Here is a 27,728-nt window from a genome sequence, read left to right on the forward strand (position 1 = left end):
GGGTGAAATCTCACATGAAAGAAGCAGGAAAGGGATTATGGGGGGGTGGGGGATGGGGGAGGAGTGGGGCAGGGAATGAGCCTAACACTAACTAGAATTGGCTCAGAGACCTTACTCTCATCAGAATTGGCTCAAGGAGGAATTAACATAGATACTCAATTGGGTGGAGTAATCTATCTAACCCTGCAGGAAAGTAGGAGGGGAAGGGGATAAGGAGAGAGGGGTGAAAGAAGGGAGGGCGGAGTGGGGGAGGGGGCAGTCAGAAGCAATACATTGGGGGGGCGGCGAGGGGGGGGCAATGGGGGTTAAGTGACTTGCCCAGGGTCACACAGCTAGTAAGTGTCAAGTGTCTGAAGCCGGATTCAAACCCAGGTACTCCTGAATCCAGGGCCAGTGTTTTATCCACTGTGTCACCTAGCTGCCCCATCTATCCCTCCTCAAAAGTGTATTGCTAGGGGGTGGCTAGGTGGTGCAGTGGATAAAGCACTAGCCCTGGATTCAGGAGGACATGAGTTCAAATCCAGCCTCAGACACTTGACACTTAACTAGCTGTGTGACCCCTGGGCAAGTCACTTAACCCTCATTGCCCCCCTTCCCCCCCCAAAAAAAACATTGACAGACAGAATGAGGAGGGATAGGGTAAAAGAAGATAGAAAATAGAGTAAATATCATGGGGAGGGAATAGGATTAGGGAAACGGTTAACAATAGTAACTGAAAAAAATTTCTGAAGCAGAGGCAAGAATAATTTAAGATGAGGAGGAATAGGATTGAATGATGAAGATGAAGACTGATGATGAGGATTGAGGATAATGAAGATTGATGATGACTGATTGATGATGACAAAAAGTATGGTACTTACTTTGCTGGGCTATTGTGAAGAAAATTGTTTCTCAGGTACCTCATGGGCTTATTGTAAGGAAATCTCTCTTTAAAGTACTATATAAATATAGTTTACTATAAATAAAAAAATGATGAGCAGGATGCTATCAGAAAGACCTGGAAGGACCTACATGAGCTGATACAAAGTGAAATGTACTGTATACAAAATAACAGCAATATTGTGAGATGATCTGCTGTAAACGACTTGATTATTTTCAGCAATGAAATGATCCAAGACAACTCTGAAGGTCTTATGAAAAAAGCAATCCATCTACAGAGAGAGAACTGATGGCATCTGAATACAGATTGAAGCATAATTTTTTTGTTAGTTCCTTTATCTGAAGTTTTGTTTTTGTCTGTTTTCTTACACAACCTGGCTAATGTGGAATGTTTAAAAAAAAAAAGTGCTTTAGATTTGATTTACTTGTCTATCTAGCTTTACTTCCTGAATTGGGGTTTTGTGCCAAGGTAAGACACTGACTGAGGAGTTTTCTAGTAAATTGGTCAATCCTGCTTGATCTCTGGGGATCCTATCTATACTGACCTCCTCTTCTGAGGTAAGCTTTATGGGAGAAATAATTTTATTATTATGTTATTTTATTAAATGTATTTTGTTGCCTTGAGCTAAATGCATCTTCTGGCACATTAGTCCGAGTAAACACTTCAGCAGAGGCTTGTGAGCCTGTGGGTGGTCAAATAAACAGATAGTACACTTATAAGGCTTATCCACTATACTAAATGGTAAATTCCTTGGGCTTAGAGATTGTGTCTTATTTGTCTTTTTATATTCATTATCACCTAATGCAAAGTAGGAGATTAATAACTTTTTTATGAATAGATAAATAATTGAATGAATGGATAAACAAAATGACCAGCTGTCATTTGGAAAATGTTAACTCTAAAACAATACCCTAACATTTCATTCCCCCAAAATATGCAAAGAAAAATAACGGAAAGGAATTATATCTTCTAGGGGCTGAGGTTAGCTTTAAGAAGACAGTGTATCAGGGGCAGCTAGGTGGCGCAGTGGGTAGAGCACTGGCCCTGGAGTCAGAAGTACCTGAGTTCCAATCCGGCCTCAGACACTTGCCACTTACTAGCTGTGTGACCCTGGGCAAGTCACTTAACCCCAATTGCCTCACTAAAAAAACAAACAAATAAATAAACAAATAAATAAATAAAAAGAAGACCCTGTATCCTAGTCTGATCCATATCCACAATGATTGCTGGAGTTTCTTGGGCTTTCTAAGGGCTCCCCTGCTGTGAGTTTACAACTACCCTGGGGCTTTCTGGGAAGGGGATAGGGAGCAGAGTGATTTTACTCTTGCTACCTGAGGCTACAGAGTCAGGAAGCTACTTATGAATCTGATTCTTCTATGGTAGTATTGAAATGCTGTATTTGCCTATGGAGGCAGTGACTTTGTTGGTATCCTCCTTTCCTATTGCTCTTGTGATGACATGATGACATTTTATGATGGCATTTTGCCATGCAGCAGAAGAAATCACTCACTGTAGTTTTTTATTGGATATCCCTGATCATTACTCTGGCACCAAATTAAGATTTTTTGCTGGTTTAGGTGTGGGGGAATTAGATAGCCTGTCTCTGTTCAAGGAGTCATTTTTCCCTCAAAGTCCCTGCACTACTACCATTTCTGTTTACCTATTTCTAAAATTTTCTGGCTTCATGGTTACCCTTCAGAATTTCTTTTTTATCAATATCCCCAGTTATATCTTTCACTTTTTGGACTATACACTTCCACACCCTACAGGCATGAATTTGTTTTCCAATGGCAATTTTTTCCACACCTGATTGACAGACAAAATACTCTCAAACAGTATATCAAGTTTGTATCACCAAAATGTCTGATGCACCCTACTGCTACCAGAAGAAAAACATATTAGTTCAGTTCAATTGTAAATTAGCTGTGCCAGTATCATAACTACCAAAATATGCCCTTTTTTGGAAATGATATTTTCTTCCTTTGGTTCTTTCATCTATTGTTTCAGACATGGTGACTACATAAGACAGCTGGACAATGCCTAAGCCAATATAAAACACAACTTGCTGATAGAATTAGAGGTCTGTGGTGCTGACCATGGTGGATTGGGGGGGGGGTATTTATATAATGTTGGGGTTCACACCTGTATGGGAACAGAGTTTTAGATCTATTATTAATTGTCTGGATATTTCTGTCAGATTATATTATAAACATCACCTTCAGTTATTTATGCTCAACCATGAAGCTCTGTTTTAGTTCTATAAAATACTCATTATTTTATCAGTCTTGGTGAATATATTCTACTGGTTAGGGCAGTACTAGGCAATCTTGAAAGTATGATATATGCCAAACTGTAAAAGTAATGGCCTGTATGGGGACATGTAGTAAGGAGATGGGTGAGGGCTGGATGGACCACCAATAGGCAGACCTTAAGAATAGCAATGACTAAAGTATAATATCTCCAGGAATTTACAATAATAATGGGATGAAACAATGTGCATAGATAGGCAAAGGATAGGATTCTTCTAGGAGGCAGCATTTGAACTGTACCTTGTGGGTAGCTTATGGTTCCAAGAGAAAGAAGTGAGGAGGGAAAACATTTCAGGTCTGAGGAGTAATCTTTACAAAGGTATAGAAAGGGGTGGGGGTAGGGGGGGGGTGTTTGAATGTGATAGCTAAGAAACAGCAAATAGAACAATCTGCCTAAAATAAAGCCTATGTGAGGGGAGTAAGGTATCCTCAGAGTACAAAAACAGACTGAAGCCAGTTCATAAAAAGGTTTAAATGCCTGAAGAGTTTATATTTTATCCTAGGGGCAATGGGAAGCCACTGAAACTTCTTGAGCAAGTGAATGACATGGTTAGGCCTATGGCTTAGGAATATCAATTTGGCAGGTGTATAAAAGAATGGACTAGAAATTGCAGAAGGCAGAGAAATCAATTAGGAGGTTATTGTAATAGTACAGGTAAGCAGTTATGAAAGACTGATTTAGGCTAATTATGAATTAAGTGGATAGAAGGGGATAATTGTGAGAGATGTGGAGGCAGAATGAACAAGAATCAGCAAGTGCTTGGATATGGATAGAGAGGGAAAAATTAAGAGTCAAGCAAGATTTCTAAGGGTGCTAATCTGAAGTTATGAAATGGGATGGATTTAGGGGGAAAATAATAAGTTCTATTTTATACGTGTTGAATTTGAGACATCACTATGGGACATCTACATGGAAATGTCAAGCAGATAGCTGAAGAACTTTGGGATAGAGATGAAGGCTGAGGACGTAGAATTGAACACAGCTATGTGATACAGTGGATAGACTGCCGGGCCTGGAGTCAGAAAGACCTGAGTCAAAATCTGGCCTCCAACATTTACTATTTCTGTGACACTCATAGATTGGACGAGATGGATTCTAAGATTCTTCTCCAGCTCTAGTCTTATTGATGGTCTAGATGGATGGTTTTGTTTGCATACATTTATTTATGTCATTTCTCCTGACAGAATGTAAGCTTGAGGCCAGGGACTATTTTATTTTTTACTTTGTATCCCTAATGCCTAGCACATAATAATAAAAATTATTATTATCTCTTTTGATCCTTGCAATAACCTTGGGAGACAGGTTATTACTATTATTACTTCCATTTTATAGCTAGGGAAACTAAGACAAAGAGAAGTTAAATGATTTGCCCAATATCACAGAGGAAGTAAGTGTCTGAGGTTGAATTTTTTTTTTTTTGCAGGGCCATGAGGGTTAAGTGACTTGCTCAGGGTCACACAGCTAGTAAGTGTCAAGTGTCTGAGGCTGGATTTGAACTCAGGTCCTCCTGAATCCAGGGCTGGTGCTTTATCCACTGATCCACCTTAGCTGCCCCCCCGAGGTTGAATTTTAACTCAGTTTTTCCTGGCTCCAGGCCTGGCAGGCTATGCACTGTACCACCTAGCTGCCTAATAATAACAGAAATTAATAAATATTTGTTGACTAACTGGTTTACTGAGTATGAAAGTGGGGGTAATAACACTTGTATGATCTGCCTCATAGGAAAACATTCTGTAAACCTCATGAAGTTATGTAAAAGGAATTAGGTATTTTTAAATTCTTTGCTCTTTGCTCAATAACTGAAAATAAACATTCCTTTTTAAACAATTACATTTGGATAATTTGCAACTTTCAGACTTGGCTTATCTATTGTCATCATTAATATTAATATTACTCTGAGAATAAGTAATAAATATGTAAGCTATAACAACAATAATAATTTCTTCTCACTGACTGAAGGGACCTTCCAAGGTGGTGCAGCCAAACCCAGCCTTGAAGCATATATTCCTGCTATAGTAGCAGGAAGAAAAGTAGTCATCTTGTTTCTACTGATGGAGACTATGACATTCTTAATCTGTGTATCTTAACCACTAAGTACAGCATCTGGCACATAGTAAAGAAACTCCATCAAGCACTTACTATGTTCCAGGTACTGTGCAAAACACAGGGTGTACAAAAAGGGCAAAAACAATCTCTGACCTCCAGGAGCTCACAGTTTAATGGGAGAGACAACATGCAACCATGAGCAAGTAAGATACATATAAGGCAAATTGAAAATAATCAAGCAGGTCTGTGGAAAAGGCCCAACCTTGCTACAGGTTCACGAGTGAAGACACACTGGCACGAATTAAAGTAAGAACAACAGTTTCTTTGTGAGTTCCCTGGTCCAGGAACAGACATTAAAAGACTAGACATACAAGGAGACATAAAACTGAACACACAATCCACAAAACTCTGGGGCAGCAACATATAACTTTTCAAGCAGATGAATAGGCTGAAAGGCTGCCATAAGGATGTTAGGATAAAGACAGGGCAGTCTGTCAACAAGTATTTATTAAACACCTATTATATGCCAACACTATTCTAAGTACTAAGGATATTTTTAAAAGCCAAAGACGGTCCCTGTTCTCAAAATGTTCACAACAGGAAAACAACTATATACAAACAAGATATATATGGGATAAATTGGGGATAGTCAACCGAGGTAAAGCAGTATTATTAAAGAACTATAAATATTTCTTGTAGAAGGTAGAATTTTAAAAAAAAATTGGGGGGGGGGGCGGGGCAGGGAAATGAGGGTTAAGTGACTTGCCCAGGGTCACACAGCTAGAAGGTAGACTTTTAACTGGGACTTGAAGCTAGGAGATGGAGATGAGGAAGGAGAGAATTCTAGGCACAGAGGAAAGCCAGTGAAAATAAAGAGTCTGGAGACTAAGTGTCCTGTGAGAGGAACAGCAAGGAAATGAGGGTCACAGGATCACAGAGTATGTGGAGGGGAGTAAGGTACAAGAAGAATGAAAAGGGGATAGGTTATGAAGGGTTTGACCGTCAGAAAGAGAACTTTATATCTGATACTAAAGGTGATAGGGAACCACTGAACTTTACTGAATAGAGATTTTCATGGAAAGATGAATTGGACAGCAGAGGGTGAATTGCTGTGCGGGGAGATTTAAGGCAAGGAAACCAACCAATGGGCTATTGCAATAGCCTAGGTCTGAGGTGATAGGGACCTGTACCAGGGTGGTAGCAGTGTCAGAGGAGAAAAGGGGACATACACAAGTAACATTACAAATGTAGGCAATGATGATTTGTGTGTAAGAGACACAGTTGGGGGGGGGGGGGGAGAAAGAGGGGACAGAGAGAGAACATGCACGTATACAGTGAGTATTTTATGATACCTAGGTTGTGAGTCTCTTTTATTTAAGTGTATATAATATCTTCTTAGTCGTGTAAGACAATGTAAACAAGGTTTGGTACACTGGCTGAGTATCATGGAAGAGAAACCAGCTCTTTCTCTTATCTACTCAAGGGAACTGAAAATCTGTATGGTTAATACCAAACATCCACAACTAGAATGTCAAAAAGGAAAGAAATCAAAGCTGAATTATTAACTAAATTGTTAAGTAATGTATGTTTATATTTCTAAAGTTTTAGTTTATTTGTTAATGTTTTACAGTTATCAGCAAAGTGTAACAATTTTAATCGTATACTTACTTCATCCATTTTCATACAAGTGCCAAAATCTGCTAATTTCAGATGTCCATTTTTATCCAAAAGCATGTTGTCAGGCTTCACATCTCTGTGTATTAAGCCCATGGAGTGTATTGCATCTAAAGCCAGAACAACTTCAGCTGTGTAAAATTTGGCCCATTTTTCAGGTACATCATAGTTACTCATAAGGTTTACAAGGTCTCCACCAGGCATGTATTCCATTACCATATAAAGATATCTATCATCTTGAAAGGCACAAAAGAGCTGCAAAAAAAGGAGGAGAGATGTGAGAGATACACTAGAATTACTTCTGAGAAAAATAATTGGTTAAAAATATGCACTGAAAAAATTATTCTCAATCTTTTGTGTTAGATTTGTCACAGTAGCTGGTTTATGCAGTAGATAGAGAGCACTGGAGTCAGGAGAACCTGAGTTCAAATCCAACCTCAGATACTTGACACTAGCTGTGTGATCCTGGGCAAGTCACTTAACCCTGATTGCCTCACCTCCCCCCACCAAAAAAAGAAAACAAAGATTTGAGTATATCTTATTTTGTTCTGTCTCTATGTAAAAAGCAAAAACATCTGTATATGCCCATCCTGTGAGTTTACATTCAAAATAAACATAAATCATTGTCCTTTGGGGAGGAAAATAATGAACTATATATTTCAACAGAAGCACTTTAGCTAACTGGATGTGGAAAGGCAGGCAAAAAATCCATAGCCAGTGTTCAATTAGTATTTACTGAATGAATTTGCAAGTATTCAACTTTGAAAGGCTAGTAGTAGCAAACATTTTAAATAAAATATTAAAAAGGAAATTACACAATCTATCACAGGGATCATATATTGTGACCAGGTAGGATTTATACCAGGTTAAATATTAGGAAAACTATTAGCATAATCAAGCATATCACATAACAAACAATTGGCCATATTGATAACAAAACAAACAGAAATCATATGATTATCTCAATAGATGTAGAAAAAAAAAAGTTTTTCACAAAATACAGCACCCATAAAAAAAACAAAAAAACCCAGCACCCATTCTTTTTAAAAACACTAGAGAACATAGGAATAAATGGAGCTTTCCTTAAAATGAAAAGTAGTATCTATCTAAAATCAAAAGCAAACATCATCTGTAATGGGATATGCTAAAAGTATTCCCAATAAGATCAGTGGTGAAAGCAAGGATGCCCATTATCACCACTAATACTCAATGTTGTACTAGAAATGTTATCTATAGCAGTAAGAGAAAAAGAAATTGGAGGAATTGGAATAGGCAATGAAGAAATAAAACTATCATTCTTTTCAGATTATATAGAGAATCAACTAAAGAATATAAAATAAATCCACATAAATCATCAGAATATCCATATGTCACCAACAAAGTCCAGTAGTAGCAAGGAATAAGAGAAATTCCATTTAAGATAATAACCACAGGGGGCAGCTAGGTGGCGCAGTGGATAAAGCACTGGCCCTGGATTCAGGAGGACCTGAGCTCAAATCCAGCTTCAGACACTTGATACTTACTAGCTGTGTGACCCTGGGGGGGGGGGGGGGGGAGGATGGAGATCCAACAAACAAAAAACAAGATAATAACCGCAGATAACATAAACTACTTGGGAATCTACCTGCCAGGACAAACCAAGGGACTATAAAAACATAATTACAAAATGTTTTTCATGCAAATAAATTCAAATCTAAAGAAATGGAAAAATATCAATTGTTCATGGGTATGCCAGGCAAATATAAAAATGACAATTCTGCCTAAATTAATTTACTTATTCAGTGCCATACCAATCAAACTACCAAAAAATTATTTTATAAAGCTAGAAAAAATAATAACAAAAGTCATTTGGAAGAACAAAAGGTCACAAAGATCAAGGGAATTAATGAAAACAAATGTGAAGGAAGGTGACCTAGCTATACCCAGATCTCAACTGTAATTGTAAAGTAAAAATCATCAAAACTATCTGGTACTGGCTAAAAAATAGAATGGTGGCTCATTAGACTAGATTAGGTACACAAGACATAGTAGTAAATGACCTTTTTAATCTAGTATTTGAAAAAATTCTTTATCATAAAGAATTACAGGCCTAATAAGTTTTTCTGGTTTTTGATGGTAGTAATACTCAGGAGAGAAGATACAACTTTTCTCGGAAATATATTTTTTCCATAGCCAAATATTTCTATAATAATACTTTGTAAACAGATGTTATTATCTGTACACAATGTTATTACAGTTGTAGGTATTTTTAAAAGGAATGAAAAAAGGAATATCATGAAAGAAATAAAAACTCATGCTGCAGCTTCTAATAGGGTTTTGTTCTTTATTGTCAGTATGTATAACATCTTCAATAAAGTCAATCGGGAATGATTGATTACCATCTAATGGTAATTCTCCCTAAAAAATGAAATGATAGTAAGGGAATGTGCCTTGTAATAGAACATTAATTTTCTTATTTTACCATGATGATTAACTATGACTTATTTGTAACCAAAAATGACTGTGCATTCAGTAGGTGAAAACTGTGCAGATGTTGATTTAGGCTTGCAGTAAGGACAAACTGCCTAAAAATCAATGCTATCCCAAAGTGGATTGGGCTGGCATGAGAGCCCAATTGAGTTAACTCTCACTAGTTAGAAGACTCATCTTCCCTCTCCCGCTCCCATTCCACCTCCTATAATATATTTGTTTTCAATTAGAGGCTTGCCTACCACCGTGGGTTACTATAGAGATCAAATGAGAAGGGACATGACAGCACGGTGAATGCTATCAAGCTATACATCAAAGGAGGGGAAGATTACTCTTATTCATTTGTTTTCATTTGGCAGTCAGCAACCAGCACTATGTTTTCCCATAGTAAAGCATTCAAAAAATATTGAACTAAGAATGAATGACCAAAGGCATTAATTTATGATAACAGGCTAGGGTTAACGGAACAGTCTGTGACAAACAGAAAACAGCTAACTAGCTGATACATATAAATATAAAATATTCTTAAAAGCACCCCAACTTTGCCAGTCACATTATGCATTATTTCCTAAAATACATTCACTGTAATAGATGCTTCTGACTGTAAGGATTCCTATTCATAAGCTACAAAGAAAGGTCAATTCAACAAGCATTTACTAAGTGACAACTGTGTTACAGGCACTGTCCTAAAAGCTGAAATAATGGGGGGGGGGAAGCTTGGTAATGTTCTTTTATTTATTTTACCCAGTTTTGTAGCATATTTTTAATCCTAAATGGGATTTGCCTGGCCCTCAGTGTGAAAATGGGCACCTTGATTTGCTTGAGCCCCTCCAATTATCAAGGTAACCAGAATGGTATAAAAACTGGCTTCACTGGCTAACACACCAACAATCCTTTGAGTGACCAAGAGAAAAACCAGCTAAACCTGAAGGGTATCAGTAACCCTGAAGCCAAAGACTTATCTGACTGCAGGACTATGGTTAGGGATCTTATCTTGAGCTATTCCTCAACTCTGGAATAATCCTTTTTCTTTTTGAAGAGATCTCCTCATCAAGACCTTGAACTGAACTTCCAAACACCAAGAATGCCTTCTGATTTGTGTACCAAAGGCCACATCCACCACCCCTGGAATTACTCAACACACACATCCCCCTCCCTTTGGGAGTGGGCCTTTCTAAACCCACCTTCCCCTCCAAATTTCTTACCTAACTTTGTTTAAACTGTATAAAAACCTATCCAGCAATAGGCTAAATAGCACCCATGATCATACTTGATTTTCTGCCCTGATTAATAAAACCTTTCTTTTCATTTTTACAGGCATTGATCTCTGATTTTACTTTCCTTTTAGAAAGAAGGGGATTTAAATCTCAAGAACTGGCCTCTGCATTCTCTGGAAAACTGGCCTTAGTGTTCTCTGGTCTTTCCCTTTGGAAAAAGATCTAAATTCCATTAAGAGAGCATTTGCCTTGGTTTACATCACCACACTTTAGAGCCATTTCTCCATTGAAATGCTTGCATGTACCATCATTTTTATGCATTATTTTATAATAGTTCTGAGTTTCCTATTCTGCTGAACTGAAAATTCCAGGAAAGCAAAAAGTACATCTTATTCAAACTTTACATCTAATCTAACACATAACACAATACTGTATACCTAGGGGGCACCTTCATAAATACTTATAAAATTGCATGATCAACTGTTTTAATAATATAATATTAAAAGGTAATTTGGGGGGAGGGAAAGCAAAAAGTTGTTAAATGTTCAAAAATCTATTATCGGGGCAGCTAGGTGGCACAGTGGTTAAAGCACTGGCCCTGGAGTCAGGAGGACCTGAGTTCAAAGCTGGCCTCAGACACTTAACACTTACTAGCTGTGTGACCCTGGGCAAGTCACTTAACCCCAATTGCCTCACTTAAAAAAAAAATCTATTATCACATTATTTTCTTTTACCACAATAATTATATAGATAATTAAAGAATTTAATTTTAAATTAAGGTTTCTGAATTTGGTCTTTTTATTTCAGAAACAGTAATAAAGGATACTGCCACAGAAGCATTAAAAATGGCTTAATGTGTCAAATCCTGTTAACATTAAACTATAGTGTTGAAACTTTATAAACATCATACAAAAAATACAAACATACTGGATTTTCAGGAAACAAAATAAGCCTTCTCTTGTATGATTTAAATTTACTAAGTATACAGTAAATTTGTAAAGTAACCTTGCTTACCTGAACGATCCAGGGACTATTGGCAAAGGCCATGATATCTCGTTCTTCCCAAAAAAAAGCAGAATCTGATCTTTTTATCATTTCAAATTTACTAAGAAGCTTCATGGCATAAACATTTTGTGATGCTTTATGACGAACCTGTTGATTTATAAAATATGTAATTTTATTTTTTTATAAAGAAGAGATACTTATGAACTGGAGACTTGATTTGCAATACATTATTAATTATATCAGCTGCAAAATATGATATAAATAAGTTCTCTAATGGAAAATAGCATAAATTCTTAATAAAGGAAAAATGCCTAGGTAAACTTTAATAAACCAATGATAAAACACCTGTCCAATGTTAACAATAAGAACCTCATTTCATTAACAAAAACTTAATAGCAATTCCATAAATTGCTGGATTAAGTAAATAAAAGAATAAGCTACCACTTCAAAGAAAATATGGAGATGTCAACTAATGGGGATGAAACACATTTAACAAAGTTTAAAACATGGTCAAAATTGTTTTAAATAGTAATCTTAGGGGCAGCTAGGTGGCGCAGTGGACAAAGCACCAGCACTGGATTCAGTAGGACCTAAATTCAAATCCACCCTCAGACACTTGACACTAACTAGCTATGTGACCCTGGGCAAGTCACTTAATCCTCATGGCCCCATCCCCCCAAAAAGTAAATAGTAATCTTACTAGAAAATTGGTATTTCCATAAGGGGAGGGGTGTGGGTGGGAAGAAGAGAATAAATATATTTCTGAAAAAATGGTGTTGTTTTTCTAACACTAGAGTCAACTCCTAAGGGCAAATAAACTACTCAAATAAACAAAGCTTTAACACCCAATTCTTCCTCTAGGCAACTCCCACTTTTTTTTAAACGGAGCATTAAAATTTAGACAGTTCAAAGCACCTCTCATTTAATTCCTGGAAAAGAACTCTAATTTGAAGAAGGTAGGGCAGAAACTAGAGATAAAACCAGGGGTAGGCTTTAAAAAAAAAAATTTAAGTGAGGTAATTGGGATTAAGTGACTTGCCCAGGGTCACACAGCTAGCAAGTGTCACGTGTCTGAGGCCACATTTGAATTCAGGTCCTGCTGACTCCAGGGCCCGTGCTCTACCCACTGTGCCACCTGGCTGCCCCTGTTTAAGGATTAATGGTTCAGTCCTTCATTCCTCTCTGGCCTCCAACTCTTGACGCTCTGGACTTAATTCACCACCATACCCAGCAGCCTTCTCATCCAGAAGATCACAACATTCCTACAGCCCCTTCCTCTGGTTGGTCAGCTCTTATGGGATCTTCCATTTTAAGAAAAGTGCCCAGGTCAGTTATGTCTACTCTTTTATTCCTTTCTGGGTTACTCATGACTCTCTGGACTTCTTTTTCCACAATACCTCTCCCTATGCCCCAGAACGATTCTTTCCAAACCTTTTCATGGCTTTTGGCCTACTTGGTATAAACCTTAAAACATCTTGGGGAACATCAATAAACTATATCGGAACCAGACCATTATAGGAGACCAACAAAGTCATTACCCACAATGGCTTAGATATAACACTAGACTGGTTCCTAAAAACTGAAGGGGAAAAAAAGTTCTTAAAGCAAATCCCAAATGAAGAAATAGAAAGCTTTCAAAATAGAGTAACTTGGCCAAGAATATCAAAATCCGGTGGGGAGGGGATAAAGTACATATTATTACTGTTGTCCTGTCAGCTAATAGAGTTCTTTCAATGAGCCTAGAGGAGAATACAACATTTAAAAATAAAAAAGTATTAATTTTATGCATCTATAAAATAGTCTTCAGAATATTAGACACAAAAGAATAAAAGAGGATAGCGACTTGTCCTATGTACTTTATGTTCACTTATAAAGAAAGGGTCCATAGATTTCAGAATGCCAAAAGGGTCCATGACACACAAAAAAAGATGAGAAACCTATATTATAACTGAACTCAATCAAAAAATAAGAACAAAATAATAACAGTAACTTTTATCTTTATAGCATTTCTAATGTTTGCAACATGCTTTGCATGTATTGCCCTATTTGATCCTTACAACTCTGTGAGGTAGTTGCTATTTCTGTCCCAATTATACAGATGAAGAAACAGAAGCCCAGAGAAGTTAAAAGCTGTACGTACACAGTCACACATGGTTAATAAAAATCCAAAGCTGTAGTTAAATCCAGGCCTTTCAGACACCAAGTCTCAAGAAGCCACCAATGGGTCTGGGCTAATACTATAACTAAATTCAGTTTAATACCCCCAAATTCAGATTTCTCTTGTGATAAGCTGAGGTTGCATGTGGTAAGTGAAGGCACAAAGATGTGGATGAATAGAAACAAATAGAAAGTGGGATCTGCCTAAAAATGCAAGTTAAACATGATTTTATTACAAACAAAAACACTAGACATATTCTATGGCGGATTTATGAATGGTATGGTACTTCAAGTTCAGGATCACAATATTCTGAATATATTCCACCAACTATTAAACATTCAATAGCTAAATGCAACCTCTTTTTATTTTCTACTTTCAAATATTTTGATGGTTTGCAATTCCACGGGAAGTATACTCCATATAGAAGGCTAAGTACATGACAATAAAGATCAAGACAATCCATCTACTATAAAAACTACTAAATTCAAATTCACAAACTGGGAGACCTTACAATTCTCCTTCCAAAAGATTTTTTTTTTCCTAATCTGTGTTGAATTAGATCAGCTCAAAACAAATGGTGAATCCAGTAAACATGTTCTAGAAAAACTGCTTCTATTTTTATGGAGCTCTTTATTCTGCTTCATTTCTATTTACCAAGTAGGATTCTAAACCATTCCTAACTTCATTAGGAGTGCCTCTTGCTGAATATTTAAGAGGTCAATCAATTAATCCCAATGTAATAATATCTATGGCAGATTCATGAAATATGTATACTAACTGTGCCTATGGGAATTTTGTTATAAAGAACAGAGTGGATAATTCTGCATATTTACCAGCTCGTTAAACATAACCAAATAAAAGTAATTAGTGTCCTTTTTATTAAAGATAACTAAACAAGACAATTGGCAGAGAAAAGAGTGTTTGACACGTACTCTAAAAATACACAATAAATGGAAACAGTACTGTCCATAGCAAATGTTTCTAATATTCTTCATAAATAGCACTACTGCAGCCTGTGTTTTGTTCAGAAAACTGCATTGAATGGCAGTTACCAACCCATCGAACAAGGGTGAGGAAACTCCAACCCACAGGCAAGATATAGCTTTTGGCTTGATTTCATCTGAACTGTGGAGCAAGTTCTAAAACATGATGTGCTTATTTATGCCTAAAGGCATGAAAATACAGCAGAAATGTGAAATTCTTTGATGGCAATATAGTAAAAGATCACAAAACATAAATTTTAGTCTATAAAAGTCTCTCTCTTTTTCTTCCTATTAATTCTCTACCCAATTTGGTGCAGTGGAAAGAATGCCAAACTTAAAAATCAGATGTGTTCTAGGTTTGAATCTTGCCTCCAGTATCTACTAGTTTGATGTCCATAGGTAAGTCACTTATTATCTATGGGTTTAAGATTCCTGATCTACAAAATGAAATTAACAGTACCTTTTGGACCTACTATACAGAACTCTGTCAAGATCAAATGAGATAATGTACATAAAAACCTTTGAGAACCTTCAAGTGTCCAATAAAGACAAGTTGTTGTTTTTGTTATTCCTCCCTTAACTGTCTATGATATGTAATATATGACTATTTTAACTCTAAAACAGAATTTTATGCTTTCAATTCTTAAACACGGGTTGAGAATAACATTTTCTACTTCTAAAAACAAACTCAGTAAATAAGCTACTTTTTAAATTGTTTGACTGAATTTATTCTCCCTCTGGTCCTCAAAAAAGAAAAGATTATCCTATCTCTACCTTAGGAATTCATAACCCCTCCTCCACTGGGCATAACAGGGATCAAGAAAGTACCATTACAGATCACAAAGTGGACCTGGCTCATGAATCAGTTTTCTAAACAAAGTCTTAAAACTGAGTTGGTCAAAAAGTGTTTATTAAATATCAACTATGTGCCAGGCACTGTGCTAGGGATAGAAAGGCTAAAACCAGTTATCTCATTCTCAAGGAGCTCATAGTCTAACAAGAGCAACAACATTCAAAGAAGTCCTCAAAACTGAACTATGCCTGAAATCAGAATTGCTAGAACTGCAGTAGACACTACACTGTGAAATTAATTTAATTCTCATTTGGCTCAAAAAAGTCCTATAAAGCAAAAACCTAGTGCTAGCAACATACTCACACAAAATTACAAGAATAAATGAACAGGAGGTGGAGCCAAGATGGCAGAGAAAATGCAGAAAGCAACTTGCATGAGCTCTCCCCCAAAGCCTTCCAAATACCTTTAAATAATGCCAAAAAATAATTCCTGGAGCAGGGACACCCACAAAAAAACAGGGTGAAACAATTTTCCAGCCAAAAACAACTTAGAAGTTAGGGAGGAAAGGTTGTCACTCCTGGGTGAGAATGGAGCACAATCCAGCACTGGCTGTGCCAGCACAGATCAGGTCCCAGCAAATCAGAAGCAAGCCTTGGGAGCCACTGAATCTGCAATGGCAGCAGCTGGTCAGAAGGAGATTATAGTGGTCTCTTTGCTAGCACTGAGGCAGCACTCTGTTGCTTTGCCCATATTCAGATCTGGGTAGCAGTCCTGGGTGGCCACAAGGGGAGCAGGGACCTTGCCACAGTTCCAGGAGAGAAAAAAAGTGCTTGAGATCACCACAAACCAGAGCACAGGGCAGGAGAATAGTAAACATGCCTCTCCTTATATCATACCACCTTGGAAGAACTGAAAACTTACAGGTCCCTAAAAGTATCTCTGAAAACAGATGCAAAAAAAAAAAAAAACCCTAAACAAAACACACACAGGATTCTGAAGAAAATAGCACCATAAAAAACAGACTAGGCCAAATGGTAAAAGAGGTACAAAAAGACAAAGAGGAAAATGCCTTAAAAAGCAGAACTGGCCAAATGGAAAAAAATTCACTGAAAAACTCCTTTAAAAAAAATTCCTTAAAAATTAGAATTGAAGGGGGCAGCCAGGTGGTGCAGTAGATAAAGCACTGGCCCTGGATTCAGGAGGACATGAGTTCAAATCCAGCCTCAGACACTTGACACTTACTAGCTGTGTGAGCCTGGGCAAGTTACTTAACCCTCATTGCCTGCCCCCAGCCCAAAAAAAAATCTAGAATTGAGCAAATGGAAGCTAACAACTATGAGCAATTAAGAAACAATAAAACAAAACCAAAGGAATGAAAAAATAGAAGACTGTGAAATATCTCATTGGAAAAATAACTGACCTGGAAAATAGATCTAGGAGAGATAATTTTAAAATTATCAGACTATCTGAAAGCCATGATTTAAAAAAAAAATTTTTTAAAGAGCCTAGATGCCGCCTTTCAAGAAATTATCAAAGAAAACTGCCCTGATATTCTAGTACCAGAGGATAAAATAGAATTGTAAAGAGCCCACCAATCACCTCCTAAAAAAGAATCCAAAATGAAAATTCCCAGGAATATTATAGCCAAATTCCAGAGCTCCCAGGTCAAGGAGCAAATATTGCAAGCAGTCAGAAAGAAACAATTCCACTGTCATGAAGCCACAATCAGAATAACACAAGATCCAGCAGCTTCTACTTTAAAGTTTCAGAGGGCTTGGAATGTGATAATCCAGAGGGCAAAGGAGTTGGGATTACAATCAAGAGTCACCTATCCAGAAAAACTAAGTATAATCCTTCAGGGGAAAATACAGACAGTCAATGAAATAGAGGACTTTCAGACATTCTTGGTGACAGGATAAGAGCTGAATAGAAAATCTGACTTTCAAAAATACAAGACTAGAGAGAATTATAACAAACTGTTTACATTCCTATATGGGAAGATGATTCTTGTAACTCATGAGAACTTTCTCATTTTTTAGGGCAGTTGGAAGGATTGTGTGTGTGTGTGTGTGTGTGTGTATGAATTGACTATAAAGGCATGATAATCCAAAAAAGTAAAATTAAGGAGTCAAAGAGGAATGCACTAGGGAAAAGGGAAAGGGAGAGGTGGAATGAGGTAAATTCTTATCTCCCATAAAAGAGGCAAGAAAGAGCTTTTACAGTGAAGGGGAAGATGCAGGAAGTAAGAAGGAGTGAGTGAACCTTACTCTCAGAGATGGCTCAAAAAAGGAATCTCACACACTCTGTTGAGTGTAGAAAAGTAGAAGGGGAAAGGAATAAGGGGATGATAGAAGAGAGGGAAGATTGAGGGAGGGGGTAGTCAGAAGCAAAACACTTTTGAGGAGGGATACAGTGAAAGAAGAGAGAATAAATGGAGGCGGGAATAAGCCAGAGGGAAATACAGTTAGCAAGAGTAACTGTGAAAAACTTTTGAAGCAAGCTTATCTAATAAAGGCCTCATTTCTCAAACATATAGAGAACTGAGTCAAATTTATTAAAATAAGAGCCATTCCCCAACTGATAAATGATCAAAAGATATGAACAGTTTTCAGATGAAGTAATCAAAGGTATCTAAAGCCATATGCTCTAATTCACTATTAATTGGAGAGACACAAATCAAAATAATTCTATAGAACTACCTCATAGCTATTAGATAGGCTAATAGGAGAGAAGAGGAAAATGACAAATATTAGAGGGGATATGGAAAAAATGAGACATTAATGAACTGTTGGTAGAACATTCAATCATTCTATATAGAGCAATTCAGAACTATGCCCAAAGAACTATAAAAGGATGCATTCCTTTGATCTAGCAATACCACTACCAGGTCTGTATCCAAAAAGAGATTAAAAAACAAAAAGGAAAAGAACCTACATGGACAAAAAAAATAATAGCAGTTCTTTTCTGGTGGGAAATTGAAGGGATGTTATCCATCACCAGAGAAAGAATTGATGGTGTCTGAATACAGACTGAAGCACACTTTTTTTTCTTGAGTTTCTTTGGTCTATGTCTTCTTTCACAAAATGACTAATATGGAAATGTTTTCCATGACTATACAAGTATAACCTATATCAAATTGCTTGCCTTCTCAATGGGGGTAAGGGGAGAGAGGGAGAGAATTTAGAACTCAAAGTTTTAAAAAACAAATGTTAAAAAAAATTTTTTTTCATGTACTTGGGGGAAATAAAATACTAAATAATTTAAAAAGTAAAAAAAAAATAAGTGAATATCTGATATAAAAATAAATCATGAAAAAAAATTATGTTTACTACTATGTAAAGCCAATTATCATGGTTGAAACAATTACAAAGAACATTTTCTTTACCAGATTAAAAATCTTGGTAAATCAAGAAATTATTTATGCTTTGTTTTCTCTTGTCTAAAGGAAATATTAAATAAAATATATGAGCCCTACATGGTTTTGAAATGCATAGTTTTTGTTCAGTCAGTCAATAAATCAGCATTTATTAAGCAACTACTGTGTGTCAGGCATTGTGCTATACATTAGAAATACAAAGAAAGACAAAGACAGTCTCTGTCCTTGAGCACCTCAAAAATCTAATGGAGAGGGGCAGCTAGATGGCACAGTGAATAGAGCACTGGCCCTGGAGTCAGGAGTACCTGAGTTCAAATTCGGCCTCAGACACTTAACACTTACTAGCTGTGTGACCTGGGCAAGTCACTTAACCAACTGCCTCACTTTAAAAAAAAAAATTATGGATAAATTGGAAGTACTCAATATAGGGAAAGCACTAGAGGGAATCAGGAAAAGCTTCTCATAGCAGATGAGATGTTAGCTACAACTTGAAGAAAGCCAGGAAGTGGAGATGAAAAGTAAGAATAAGTATACCTGGCATGAGGAAGAGTCAATGAAAACACCCAGAGTTGGAAGATGGATTATCTTGTGGGAGGAATACCAAGGAGTACAGTGCCACTGAATCACAAAGTATGTGGGGGAAAGAGGGAATAAATAAGGTATAAGACTGGAAAAGTAGAAGGGAGCCAGGCTGTGAAAGACTTGGCCAAAGAGAAGATTTTGTATTGATTCTGGAGCTGATAGAGAGCAACTAGAATACAGAGGTCAATTTTGGGGAGGGGGGAGTTAGTGGAGAGAAGGTAGATGAAATGGTTAAATGCGCTCTTTAAAGATTAATTTGAAAGGTGAACAAAGGATGGACAGGAGAAAAGAGAGACGTGTGGCAGGGAGATCAACAAGCAGGCTATTTCAATAATCCATATGCAAGTTGATGAGGAACTGCACCACAGAGGTGACTATGTCAGAAGGAAGAAGTAGTGTATGTATGTGTACGTACACACACACACACACACACACACGCACACACACACACACACACACACACAGATGTGACAGAGTTTAGCAACAGATTAGATAGGGGAAAGGGCAATGTTTAGAGTCAGGAGTTGAGGATTACACCTAGGTGTAAACAATGATACTCAATTGTTAAGTTAGGGTGTTTGAGAGGTTATCAATATGTTGAAGTTCAGTTTGAAAGGAGTTGAGGGGAAGGTGAGAAAGACTGCACCAGGCACTGAACTCATTGAAGAAAGAAATGGAATAATTTGGAGGTGGTTGGACAACAGTGACTAGAATTTTGAATTGATGGTACATAATTCAAGTAAACTTCAAAGGAGGAAAGATATGTTGGCAGAGAGAGAACCTGGAAGTGGCAGTGAGAACCAAGTAGTATTCAAACTCACCTAGCCTGATCAATCAGGGAGAATAAGTAAAAGTAGTAGCAATGATCTAAAATTTCTTGAATAAATGATTAGTGTTTTGTTTCCAAACAAAAAGTAGATTAAAATTCAATCCTACTTATGGAATGTTTTGTAATCACTGGTAATATAAAATGTGAGCTCATCTGCTAAGTGAAGAGCAACACAACTTTCTCTAAAGGAAATTACATGAACCAAGGTTAAATATTTTGAAGATAAGATAACAGGGTATAGTAGAATAATGGTAGACATTTATAATGTATTTATTTTATAAAATGCTTTAGCTCTGTTGTCTTATTTGAGCCTCAAAATGATTCTTTAAACAGGCACTACAGATATTACTACCCTCATATTACAGATGTAGAAAGTGAGGTGCAGTGAGGTTAAGTGATTTGCCCATGATCACATATATAGTAAGTGTTAGAAGTACGATTCAAATATAGAATACTACTTATACCACTGTACCATGCTGCTAGACTTAAAATCATGAGTCATAAAACCTGGGTTCAAATGCTGACTATGAGCTATAGGTAGCTATGAGCATAATGAGCCTCAGTTTTGCCGACTATAAAATAAACGTATTTAGCAAAACTGTTGTGGGAAAGAGGATCTAAAAATAAGAGTTGTTGTTGTTGCTGTTATTATTATTAAAATTATTAAAAGTGAAACTATCATTTCAGGAGTTATCACTTATACACAAAGGAACTCACAGAAGTTAGAGCCACTAAGGATATGAGGCCTTACCTACTCTAAAATTCTTATTGAAAAATGACTTGCCTATGGTCGCACACCTGAGTAATAGCAAGGTATGCATCCATTATGAGGTATCCTGATTCCCAATTTCATGCTATTTCTATCATATTATGCTATTTTTTAAACAGTATATAAGCAACATTTAAAACAAAATAAACTATCAAAAAGTCACTAGCTTTCTTCTTTGATTGTATTATCTTATTATAATTTATATTTGGAAAATTACTTTAAGATACTTCAAGCATTTACCTCTCTCTACTCACACATGAAAAAGTAAATTTCAGTTAAAGAATTTTTTTTTTTACTTCTTAAAACCAGTCTCAATAGATTTTCTCTAATTATGGTGATAAAGCCAGAACATATTCACTAATCCATCTTGTAATCTCCAAATGTTGATGTGATAGGAGTGGGTGAGGAAAGAGGAGGTGGGAGATGAATGTTACAAAAAATTTCAAGTTCATCAAATCATAAACTTAAAATTAGAAGGGACTTTAGAGGTCACCCAGCCTAATTTATTTTACAGATAAGCAAACTGAGGCTTGGAGAGGTTAAGCAACCTAAATATAAGAAAGCTAAAATATGAACCTAGGTCTTCTATCTCCAAATCAGTACCTTTTCTACTGAATTATGGTTCCTTGGATATTAATGTGTTTTTAAAATAAATTTTTATTAACTTCCTGTGTTTTTACATCACATCTCCCACTTTATAACTCTCCAACCACTCCCTTCACATTTATCCCTTACCAAAAAAAAAAAAGGGGGGGGGGAGGGAGAAGGAAAAAGTTTTGCAAAACTAACCAACATATATAAAGAGTTGAATATTATCTACAGTGTCCTACATCCAGTCAAGAAAAAAAGCAAGGTAAAGTGCCATCTCATATTTCTTCATTGAGGCCAAACTCAGTTATAATAATTTTGCAGCATTCATTTTCTATATTTTTGTTATTTTTCTTTTCATTTACATTATTGTATTCAAGTAGTGTGTTGTTTTTTCATTCTCCTTATTACTCAATTTTGGATCAGTTCATGTAAGTCTTCACATGATATGCTATATTTATTAGTCATTTCATATAGCACAATAATTATATTACATTCATGTACCATTTTTTGTTTAGTCATTCCCAAATTAAGAAGAAATCTACTTTGTTTCCAGTTCATTGATACAACCAAAGTACTACTATAAATATTTTGGTTTACATGGACCTTTATTTTTGTGACTGACCTCCTTGAGATATATGCCTAGCAATAGAATCTATGGGTCTAAAGTATGAACACTTTAGTAACTTGCTTTGCCTAACTTCCAATTCCTTTCCAGAATGGAAACAGTACATTAATGTGCCTATCTCTCCACAACTGGTCCAATGTTAACCACTGGCATCTTTTTGTCATTTTTGCTGAAGTGAAACCTCAGGGTTAAGGTGGAAAAATGGACAAAGTTCAAATCCAGTCTCAGTCATTTTACTGTGTGACCCCTAGGCAAATCATTTTAACTTCTGTCTTCCTCAGTCTCCTCACCAGTGACATGAGGATAATATAACACCTACTTCTCACAGGGTTGTTTTGAAGATCAACTGAGATATTTGTAAAATGCTTAGCACAATGTCTGGCACATAGAAGGTCTAAATAAATGCTTGTTTCCTTCCTACCTTCCTTATTTTGATTTTCATTTCTCTTATTTGTGATTTTTCAATTTATATAATAAAAATTTTCCATTTTATGTCTTACAGTTGCTTCTATTCCTTCTATATTTTTTTCTGGTTAAAAATTCACACCTATTCAAAACTTAGAAAAAGTCTATGACCTGCTTTTCTTTTAACTTTTTAATATTCATGGCATATATTACAGCTAGTACAAATATCTCACCACCACCCCCAAATGATAAAAAGCAGACTAAATTCTTACCAACTGAACTTCACCAAAAGCACCTCTTCCAATTACTTTAATAACATCAAAATCTTCTGCCTTCATCTGTAGGCATCTAATTTTTGTCACAGTTTTCTCATCTACAAGGAATTAAAAAATAGGTATTCATAAAAACAAATTCCATAATCAGTAATCATAGTTGTCAAAAAATATATTCCAATAAAATCAATTTAGCTTTCAACTAAACCTGTTTGGATCAGGCTTTGAAAACTCACTATTAATGTATTAAGTCATTCTAACATTAAAGTGCTCTTATCCATGGGACCATAATGTTCTTGGTCCCAGATATGTGACCTGACACTACTCCCCCAAATCCTCAGAGACTTGCCACCTATTCTATAATTTCCCTGTTAGAACCTGAGTATTACCTGGACTTTTGTTCTGCTATGAATTTAACAAGATCATAAAACCTCCTTTACATATTTGTATTCCCACCCCCCCCATTTAGAATACGAGCTACTTGAAAGCAGACTGTCTCAATTTTCTGTTTGTATCCTAAGCACTTAACAATGCTTATCAGATAGTAAGCACATAACTTAAATCCATTATTCAACAGACAAAAATATTTTATATAAGAAATTAATTATTTCAGTTTCATCTTTATTTCAGACTAGTGTCTTCAAAACTGCAAAAAAATTTTGCAATTAAGTTACAGTAAGAGATATTTTATCGAGTGTTTTATCAATCTGAATGTTCTATCACAGTCCCATTTTAGTTTGACTAAGAGAATGATAGTTGACATAATGATGACTCTAAAGCATATACTATAAGATCCTAGAGTGCTTAATGCACACAAAAAGAATATTGGTATAATTGCAAGCTCCTCTCTGAGACAATAAGACACATACTGGTTGTGTGACACTGGACAAGTCACTTAACCTGTCTGTACTCTAGGCAACTCCCTAAGAATAGACCTTGCAAGGGAGGTGTTGGCCTGCACTGATAGAGTGTGTTTACTCATCTGAGAGGTCTCTAAATCAGTAAAATAAGAGGTGTACTCTCTATCTCTAGTTTTACTAAGTTTATTACATATATTGGAATTATAATTCTTTGCAAATGAGTAACTAAATAGCCTATATAGTAATTCTATCTCCCTGCTTATCTGACTAACCAGAATATTAATCAATAGTACTTATATTTTATGTTTAAAAGCCATTTATTACAAGTGAATGTTTACTGTGTACCTGTCATGTTGACTTTGAAAAAACTCAAAACCCTCCATTCTTAACACCCTTTGATATATTTATATCCCTGCAAGCTATTATCAATATCATTAAATATGTAAAAAACATATCATTTACATGGCAAAAGATGTTATAATATCCCTTTTTATTAATATTTCAAAGGAATGATTATATAACTAATGAATCCACAGTAGCCCAGCAAAAATTCTGTTTAACATTATGAAAAAATATTACAGTGGTCAAAAAATAAAAACAACTTTTTCTCCAGAGTTCTTTTAGTAACTCTTAATGACATGTATATAAACTTATGTAAGTGATTTCCCTCTTTAGATACAAGTTTCCTCATCTGTAAAATGGAGGTTGTATTAGAAAACTTCTAAAGTCCTTTTCAGTTCTGAATCTATGATCTAATTAACTGAAAAGTAATTATTCTCCATCCTGTCAATATTTGTTAAACATCTAGGTACTCCAATAAGAAATATAATTTTGCATTATTTTGCCCTAAAATTAAAGGATTCATAGTTCTAATAAAAGCCTAGCTAAAATTTTAATACCATTACAATCTGAAGCTGTTTTGTGACTCCTTTGAAACAGACATAGATGTGGCTATTTGTTGAAAATATGTATTTAAAAAATAAGTTTAATGCAACTTACATCTAATTAAGAAATTTTCTATATTCTTGTTTTTCCGCAGAGCAGGATAATCCAGATCAAGGAATAAGGAAGTCATACCATCCTGTTAAGGGGAAAAAATGGTGTTTAAAATTCTCAAACTTCTAAAAATATTTGGTTTCAATCTTTAAACTTTACTTGGTTTTATATAGATTTTTAATGTAATACTTTAAATGACTTGTGATTTTATTCATGTGTATATGAACTCTACAAACACAAAATCACATTCCCATCTATAAGACTTAATTAAGGGTTGCTTCAACGAAAAAACCTAGATGATGGAATTTTCTGGTGATGCAGCTTTCTAAGTTTAGTATGTTTATTACTTGGACCTTTCTGGGTATTTCTTTAAGCTCACTCACCAGGATTACCATAGTTAGTGAGCTACTGTCATAGCTTTTTTTTTTTTTGGGGGGGGGGGGTTTGAGGCAATTGGGGTTAAGTGACTTTCCCAGGGTCACACAGCTACTAAGTGTTAAGTGCCTGAGGCCGGATTCGAACTCAGGTCCTCCTGAATCCAGGGCCGGTGCTCTATCCACTGCACCACCTAGCTGTCTCACCATAGCTTTAAAAAAAATAAATAAGTTCACCTCCATAACAGAATATTAATCACAGGAGTCTTATATATCTAAACAGCAAGATCATTGAGATTAGTAGACAGCTAAAATTCATTATTAATAAGATTAATAGTTTGACAAAACTGTTATATTATATCCAAACTTCATTTTAAAAGGCAGGTTATTGCTATATGAAATGCACCATGGTGTGGTAGATAGGTTTCAATCCCACCTCTGACACATACTAGATGTGGGCTTATCATATAACCTCTCTGTCCCACCCAATTTTCTAAGACCATAAATTGTAGAGAAGATGCCAGACTGCTCTGCATTTGATAGTTCTTTACATTGATAAAATGACAGGCCCAAATAAAGGGAATGAATATTAAGTGCCAAAAATTAGTACCATCTATTAAGTTTTAAGTACTGGGAACACAAATACAAGGAAACCAGACAGTCCTTATCTTCAAAGAAATTACATTCTAATAGGGAAATGGTGAAAAGAGTGGTATTTGTCAGGGTGAAAAATGATTAAAAGCATAGGACAATATATCTATGAATGTTAATTTCACTACTCTTCTTAAAGCTGGGTGGGGGGGAGAGGAGCAGAGAGTATAATGGGGAGAAGTATCATGAAGAAGGAATGGAAGTGGCATTGTGTCTTGGGGGCAGCTAGGTGGCTCAGTGGATAAAGCACAGGCCCTGGATTCAGGAGGACCTGAGTTCAAATCTGACCTCAGACACTTGACAACTTACTAGCTGTGTGACCCTGGGAAAGTCACTTAATCCTCACTGCCGGGAGGGGTTGTGGGGGGGTGAGAGATATGCTCACCAGGTGCTATTTGGGAAACTGGGTGAACAAAGAAACATTTTGACATTACTATTTTTCACCCAGAGCTGTGATTTTTCTCCCTTTTAAGGAGACCCAGGTAAATCAAACTTCCTCCACCAAAACCAAAGATCAGATAAATGGGAAGATACAATATAACTTTAATACATTGTTTCATGCAAAAATAATTTATATTTTTAAAAAATATTCTGTCATATATTTATAGGTATCAATTTTTAGATCTCTTCTCCAGCCAAGTAATTTTCCTGCATAAGCTAAAATCATAGTAGACTTTTGTTTCCATGTATCACTGAAAAAGTGTTACTTTCTGGGCCTTGTTGTCAGGCTATACCAAATCTGGGGCATCCAAGGCATTGATGGTGATGAATCTGATACCAACTTGATGACAAAAGCATCTTTAACAATATCTTCCAAAGCTTTTCTCTTTCTCCTGGGTTGTGCTTAAGTCAAAAGCACCACAATTATCTCAATCATGTTGAGTTTTGCCCCACCCTTAAATGGAAAATAAGCAGAGGTGGGCTCAAGACTACAGAAGTCTTTCCCTCACTACATGATCTATAGACTAAAAGTGTTTGAAAAGCAATGAAAGTGCTGTAATAAATGAGGTTTTGCATGGGCTGATGATGAGTGAGATAAGCAGAACCAGAAGAACATTGTACACAGTATCATCAACATTGTGTGTGGATCTACTGTGATGGACTAGATTCTTCTCACCAATGCAATGGTACAGAAGAGTTCCAGGGAACTCATGATAGAAGAGGATCTCCAAATGGGGGGGGGGGGAGAAGAACTGTGGAGTATAGATGCTGAATGAACCATATCATGACTAATGCAGAAATATGTTCGATGTTATTATGTGTGTGTGTGTATGTGTATATGTGTATATATATATATATATATATATATATATATATATACCTAGCTGCCACATATGAATATTTTAAATGTGACTATTGTATATATGTATTTAGATGTATACACATATATAAATATCTATAAATGTAGTATCTACTTATATATGTAAACATTGTTTCTCAGGGGCAGGTAAGTAGCACAGTGGATAAAGCACCGACCCTGGATTCAAGAGGACCTGAGTTCAAATCCAGCCTCAGACACTCAACACTTAGTAGCTGTGTGACCTTGGGCAAGTCACTTAACCCTCACTGCCCAGTCAAAAAAAACCAAAAAAACAACATTGTTTCTCACATAGAATAAGCTCCTTGAAATGATATCATCAGGGGGCAGCTAGGTGGTGCAGTGGATAGAGCCCTGGATTCAGGAGGACCTGAGTTCAAATTTGACCGCAGACACTTGACAACTTACTAGCTGTGTGACCCTGGGCAAGTCACTTAACCCCAATTGCCTCACCAAAAAAAGAAAGAAAGAAATTATATCAGTGCTTAATAAATCTTTCTTGACGGACTGATTCAAGATTCCCTGAAAGATTCAACCACAGTGAT

At 36.2% G+C, this 27,728-nt stretch overlaps 1 protein-coding gene across 5 annotated transcripts in view; it reads right to left on the reverse strand.

Annotated features, from left to right (window-relative positions):
- ROCK2 (Rho associated coiled-coil containing protein kinase 2) overlaps positions 1-27,728 on the reverse strand; it is a 168,189-nt gene that overhangs the window by 66,318 nt on the left and 74,143 nt on the right. For all 5 annotated transcript variants that reach the window (XM_043989249.1, XM_043989246.1, XM_043989248.1 and 2 more), the window contains exons 2-5: positions 24,844-24,925; positions 22,985-23,085; positions 11,611-11,748; positions 6,905-7,165 (exon numbers count right to left, since the gene is read on the reverse strand). In XM_043989249.1, coding sequence (XP_043845184.1) covers positions 6,905-7,165; positions 11,611-11,748; positions 22,985-23,085; positions 24,844-24,925 — 582 coding nt within the window. The remainder of the gene's footprint in view (positions 1-6,904; positions 7,166-11,610; positions 11,749-22,984; positions 23,086-24,843; positions 24,926-27,728) is intronic.

The sequence above is a fragment of the Dromiciops gliroides genome, chromosome 2, assembly GCF_019393635.1.
Source record: "Dromiciops gliroides isolate mDroGli1 chromosome 2, mDroGli1.pri, whole genome shotgun sequence".
Lineage (NCBI taxonomy): Eukaryota > Metazoa > Chordata > Mammalia > Microbiotheria > Microbiotheriidae > Dromiciops > Dromiciops gliroides.